At 41.8% G+C, this 6,872-nt stretch overlaps 1 protein-coding gene across 1 annotated transcript in view; it reads left to right on the top strand.

The window, feature by feature from the left end:
• Positions 1-303: 303 nt before the first annotated feature.
• PLXDC2 (plexin domain containing 2) overlaps positions 304-6,872 on the top strand; it is a 51,120-nt gene continuing 44,551 nt past the window's right edge. The window contains exon 1 of the mRNA XM_068119659.2: positions 304-594. Coding sequence (XP_067975760.2) covers positions 501-594 — 94 coding nt within the window. The 5' untranslated portion in view covers positions 304-500. The remainder of the gene's footprint in view (positions 595-6,872) is intronic.

The raw sequence follows: 6,872 nt of genomic DNA, 5'->3' as shown, positions 1-6,872 counted from the left end.
CGTTTTGTGTTGAATACACATGGTATAGATGTTTATACAATTGCGCATTGATTTAAGACCAGACAAAGACGAAAGAGCAATTTGATAACACGAGGCAAAGCTACTGGTAATTGTCGTTGGATTACGACGGAGACCACGTGTTACCGAGAGAGGAGGACAATAGATGGACCGGTGGTGGTCAGGTGACGTGTCCACGGATCACGAGCACCAACAGCTCGGGGAATAGAAAAGGGAATGGAAGAAGAAGAAGAGCAATATTAAGAGGGGCGTGGAAGGAGGAATAAGCTCCGCCCAGCTGAGGTGACGTAGTAAAATATCGAGTAAACTCCAGAGTTGCTTTCGCCGCAGAGTGGATCTTCCGAGACACTGTCTGTCGATCCTTGTTGAAGGCGAAGCGGGTGTTCGAGAGCGGACACGAAGAGCGAAAGACACGCCTCGGACAGGGACAGGGTCAGGGACAACGAGGAGAAGGTGGAGGCGAGCGCATCGTTCTGCGGGCGATGGGCCGCTCCTCGTCCTCTGGCCGGTCCCTCTCTCGGCTGCTGATGTCCCTGTGCCTCGGACTCCTGGTCCCGGTCCGTCCCGCTCAAAAAGGTGATCTAAATTGGCTTCGGTGTTTACCTGGTCCGGAGACGCGACCATCAAACCGCCCTGTTACTTGTTAATGAACCCCGGATCGAATGGACCTTTTATCATCGGTCATCGCCATGCGGTTCATTGGGTTATTACTGACAGTCTAAGGCTCATGTCATGGAGGGTACATCGATTTACATGGAGGACAAAGACATTGGTGGGCATCGTTGTACTCTCGTTCATTCCAAGGATATTGGTAGACAAGCACGTCTGGTAGTGGTATACCTGCCAACCCAAATAAAATAAATAATTAATCTTTCATACACCTAGTACACCTTGCTGATGACTTCCTGCCTAACACCTCTTCAACCGATAAAGGAGTTAACTTTGACAAGAAGGTCATTTGACCCATCACGCCTGTGTCGTATCCCCAACCCCATGTTTGTGCTTTATTTTCTGCATGCAAATCCCATTATCTCTGCACCTTTTACAGTTCACTTACTGAGTACCTGCACACGTTGCTACTCCTCATGTGAGAACTACTGTCTTACCTAATGACCTTTAATGACCGTGACCTGAATATGTATGTGGAACAGCCACGTTTCGGAGATTTGGCAACCTGTCTAAAGGACTGTGTGAGTCAAGATGCGGTGGTGACTCTTCATCTCACGGTACTTGATACTTTGACATCGCTTGAAATAGGGGAAAAATATTTTTACGCCATTCTTTTTGTTTCTACAAAACATCAAATATTTTATGTGGGATTGCTATATTGTTATCAAATCCATGTGGCAAATGCCTGCACACATCCGTGTTACAGTCAGCAACTTTTGATGAGCAAGAGAAAGTTACTCAGCAACTTTTGATGAGCAAGAGAAAGTTACTCAGCAACTTTTGATGAACAAGAAAAAGTTCCTCAGCAACTTTTGATGAGCAAGAGAAAGTTACTCAGCAACTTTTGATGAGCAAGAGAAAGTTACTCAGCAACTTTTGATGAGCAAGAGAAAGTTACTCAGCAACTTTTGATGAGCAAGAAAAAGTTCCTCAGCAACTTTTGATGAGCAAGAGAAAGTTACTCAGCAACTTTTGATGAGCAAGAGAAAGTTACTCAGCAACTTTTCATGAGCAAGAGAAAGTTACTCAGCAACTTTTGATGAGCAAGAGAAAGTTACTCAGCAACTTTTGATGAGCAAGAGAAAGTTACTCAGCAACTTTTGATGAGCAAGAGAAAGTTACTCAGCAACTTTTGATGAGCAAGAGAAAGTTACTCAGCAACTTTTGATGAGCAAGATAAAGTTACTCAGCAACTTTTGATGAGCAAGAGAAAGTTACTCAGCAACTTTTCATGAGCAAGAGAAAGTTACTCAGCAACTTTTCATGAGCAAGAGAAAGTTACTCAGCAACTTTTCATGAGCAAGAGAAAGTTACTCAGCAACTTTTCATGAGCAAGAGAAAGTTACTCAGCAACTTTTCATGAGCAAGAGAAAGTTACTCAGCAACTTTTGATGAGCAAGAGAAAGTTACTCAACAACTTTTGATGAGCAAGAGAAAGTTACTCAGCAACTTTTGATGAGCAAGAAAAAGTTCCTCAGCAGCTTTTGATGAACAAGATAACGTTCCTCAGCAACTTTTGATGAACAAGATAAAGTTCCTCAGCAACTTTTGATGAACAAGGGAAACTTTCTCAGCAACTTTTGATGAAGAGAAAGTTCCTCAGCAACTTTTGGTGAACAAGGGAAAGTTATCAGCAACTTTTGATGAACAAGAGAAAGTTCCTCAGCAACTTTTGATGAACAAGGGAAAGTTCCTCAGCAACTTTTGATGAAGGGAAACTTCCTCAGCAACTTTGGATGAAGAGAAAGTTCCTCAGCAAATTTTGATGAACAAGGGAAAGTTATCAGCAACTTTTGATGAACAAGAGAAAGTTCCACAGCAACTTTTGATGAACAAGAGGAAGTTACTTAAAGTTAAAGTTACTCACCAACTTTTGATGAACAAGGGAAAGTTACTCAGCAACTTTTGATGAACAAGATTAAGTTCCTCAGCAACTTTTGATAAACAAGGGAAAGCTACTCAGCAACTTTTGATGTACAAGAGAAAGTTATTCAGCAACTTTTGATGAACAAGATAAAGCTACTCAGCAACTTTTGATGAACAAGGGAAAGTTACTCAGCAACTTTTGATGAACAAGGGAAAGCTCCTCAGCAACTTTTGATGAACAAGATAAAGTTCCTCAGCAACTTTTGATGTACAAGAGAAAGTTGTTCAGCAACTTTTGATGAACGAGATAAAGCTACTCACCAACTTTTGATGAACAAGGGAAAGTTACTCAGCAACTTTTGATGAACAAGAGAAAGTTACTCAGCAACTTTTGATGAACAAGAGAAAGTTCCTCAGAAACTTTGATGAACAAGATAAAGTTCCTCAGCAACTTTTGATGTACAAGAGAAAGTTCTTCAGCAACTTTTTATGAACAAGATAAAGCTACTCAGCAACTTTTGATGTACAAGGGAAAGTTACTCAGCAACTTTTTATGAACAAGATAAAGCTACTCAGCAACTTTTGATGAACAAGGGAAAGTTACTCAGCAATTTTTGACGAACAAGGGAAAGCTCCTCAGCAACTTTTGATGAACAAGGGAAAGTTACTCAGCAACTTTTGATGTACAAGAGAAACTTCTTCAGCAACTTTTGATGAACAAGATAAAGTTCCTCAGTAACTTTTGATGTACAAGATAAAGCTACTCACCAACTTTTGATGAACAAGGGAAAGTTACTCAGCAACTTTTGATGAACAAGATGAAGTTCCTCAGCAACTTTTGATGAACAAGATAAAGCTACTCAGCAACTTTTGATGAACAAGGGAAAGTTACTCAGAAACTTTTGATGTACAAGAGAAAGTTCTTCAGCAACTTGTGATGAACAAGATAAAGTTACTCAGCAACTTTTGATGAACAAGATAAAGCTACTCAGCAACTTTTGATGAACAAGATAAAGCTACTCAGCAACTTTTGATGAACAAGGGAAAGTTACTCAGCAACTTTTGACGAACAAGGGAAAACTCCTCAGCAACTTTTGATGAACAAGGGAAAGTTACTCAGCAACTTTTGATGTACAAGAGAAAGTTCTTCAGAAACTTTTGATGAACAAGATGAAGTTCCTCAGCAACTTTTGACGTTCAAGAGAAAGTTCTTCAGCAACTTTTGATGAACAAGATAAAGCAATTCACCAACTTTTGATGAACAAGGGAAAGTTACTCAGAAACTTTTGATGTACAAGAGAAAGTTCTTCAGCAACTTTTGATGAACAAGATAAAGCTACTCACCAACTTTTGATGAACAAGGAAAAGTTACTCAGCAACTTTTGATGAACAAGAGAAAGTTACTCAGCAACTTTTGATGAACAAGAGAAAGTTCCTCAGAAACTTTTGATGAACAAGATAAAGTTCCTCAGCAACCTTTGATCTACAAGAGAAAGTTCTTCAGCAACTTTTTATGAACAAGATAAAGCTACTCAGCATCTTTTGATGAACAAGGGAAAGTTACTCAGCAACTTTTGATGAACAAGATAAAGTTACTCAGCAACTTTTGATGAACAAGAGAAAGTTCCTCAGCAAGTTTTGATGAACAAGATAAAGTTACTCAGCAACTTTTGATGAACAAGGTAAAGTTACTCAGCAACTATTGATGAACAAGGTAAAGTTACTCAGCAACTTTTGATGAACAAGAGAAAGTTCCTCAGCAACTTTTGATGAACAAGCATTCTGAGTATTGCGCTGCAATACATGTCCCCGACCAGCAGTCTGTCGTCCGGAAAACTGTTGGGGAAATTACCAAAGTTCAAAGTGCCATAACTTTGTCAAAAATGATCGAAACGTCGTGAAGTTCGAACTTGATCTGTAACTTATCATGAGGAAACCATGTACCAAGTTTGAAATCATTAGCGTTGAGAGTTTAGAAGAAAAAAAAGTCCGGAAAACTGTTCTTTGCGTGACGGGCGGACAGACTGACAGACGGAGGGACGGAGTGCAAACCTATAGTATAGTCCCCTCCGGTGTACACCGGTAGTGGACTAACAAGAGAAAGTTCCTCAGCAACTTTTGATGAATAAGAGAAGGTTCCTCAGCAACTTTTTATGAACAAGAGAAAGTTCCTCAGCAACTTTTGATGAACAAGAGAGTTTTTGGTGTCTACTGGGAGTGTTGCAATTTTTAACTTTTGCGAATTACAGAGCCAGGCGCTATGTTCTGTAATCTGTCTGATCTATCAGCTCATTGGGTAATGCTCCATGGGTGATGAAATGCGTCGAATGCATGTACTGTATATGAGAGGTTTGGATTTAAGATACATGTATGAGAGGTTGTGCCATCTTGGTGAGCAGTGCTGGATTTTGGCGATAAAACGTTTATTTCGGATCATGTCCGTTGATATTAAAAAAAAAATGTACATGGAGCCTTGTCTGTGCATGTGTAATGCTTTTTTGCACCCAAAAAAAACACTAATTGATTCGATTTTGGTGAAGATCCGGATCGGAGAATTTTTTAAGTCATTCTTCTCCATTGAGAGATAGGGCCAAAAACGACATATCGCACGATATGTCAAAACATCGTGGACTTATCCGGAAAAAAGTTGGTGTATGAGTTGGGTAAGTGACAAGAACAAGCCAATTATATTTTGGTTAAGGTCTGGATGAAGATCCGACCTATCAGTGGGATTCAAAAGGTAAAATGTACAGCCTGGCGGAGGGATGCTCTCTGCCGAGTGCGGTTGTTGTTGTTGTTGTTGTTGTTGTTGTTGTTTTGCCCCAGTCATTTCTGGTTGAACTGACCAGCTTTAACAGAAATAGCTGATGTACCTCACAGGAGCGACCCAGATATCCCTCACATCCAAGATGTTGTGCTCTTGTCTAGGTGACGCCAGCACCACACAGTCTTCCATGGTGTGTTGTATTGGGTGTGGAGTGGCCTGCAGTGGTTGCAGGTGTCATCAGTGTTGTCGTCGACTCTATTCGTTGGGGAGTAGTTTCTCTGTGTAGTTATCTGTATCCGAGCGCTGTTCTTGTTATCTGTGTCTTGTTCAATGTTCATTTCTCACAGGCTTTTCTCTTTGTCACCGGCATGTTTCCTTTTTTATTTTTGGAGGGTCATCTTCCCTCAATGGACTATGGATTGTCATTCTTATCCATAAAAAGGGTGTTAACACAGACGATGTGAATTACAAGCTCGTAATCTTTCCTTCCATAATCATCAAGGTAATGGAGTCAATAATCTCAGCAGATCTCCAGATCTATCGCTACTCTAACTCTTTAATCTCAGATTATCAATTTGGCTTCTGTCCGCAACACTCCAATCCACTCCACACATGCTCCAAGAAATCGGCAATGAATGGATGTCAGTGGGAGCCGAGAGGTCAGAGCAGTCTTACTGGACATCTCTGCAATTTACACCATCTGGCATCCAGCCCTGATCACTAACCTTTCTGTCAATGGATCCGAGGTCCTCTCTGTAACTGGCTGGTGGATCTTCATGCAGGCTGTCATGTAATGTCGAGTGTTTAATGGCACCCTATCTCTTGCACTATCCTTGGGACCTGGTATGTCTCAAGGTAATACCTGACACCTACCTATCCTCTTATCTTTTGAACACCACAGGGTACCGTATGTTGGAGCCAAAGCCACAGGTTTTTGGCTCGACCCTACCAAACCCTACCCGACCCTACCCTGGATGAAAAGGCAATGAAAGAAGACGGGAAAATGTAATAACTAAATGACATTTACAGGATTCATTCATGACTTGAATTGTTGCAAGTTGATGGAAGACGGGAACACACTTCTGGGGAGGTTGTTCCAAAGAGAGGCAATGCAAGGGAAGGAGGAGGAGGTATGGAAATTAGTGCGAAGGAAGGGAGAGTGATGCAGAAAGGATGACAATCGAAGTGAGAGGAGTGTTACAAACAGAGTGAAGAGGAGGAGGGGCATAAAACAGACTGAATCTTGAGAGTTCATAGAACACGTTACCACATGCAGTGTTCCAGCTTACACTTCAATTTATAAAATAGCCCCGAGTGGGCTGACGGTCATCTCTTGAGGTTGTACTTCAGAACTCTGCTGATTTGGGGGGACCTGCCCTGGGAGCCCCCCCTCCCCCCTGACGGTCATCTCTTGAGGTTGTACTTCAGAACTCTGCTGATTTGGGGGGACCTGCCCTGGGAGCCCCCCCTCCCCCCTGACGGTCATCTCTTGAGGTTGTACTTCAGAACTCTGCTGATTTGGGGGGACCTGCCCTGGGAGCCCCCCCTCCCC

This window comes from Myxine glutinosa, chromosome 6 (genome assembly GCF_964187855.1).
Source record: "Myxine glutinosa chromosome 6, kmMyxGlut1.1, whole genome shotgun sequence".
Classification (NCBI taxonomy): domain Eukaryota; kingdom Metazoa; phylum Chordata; class Myxini; order Myxiniformes; family Myxinidae; genus Myxine; species Myxine glutinosa.
Note: the sequence above shows the minus strand (reverse complement) of the source record. Positions and strands in the feature narration are given on the sequence as shown.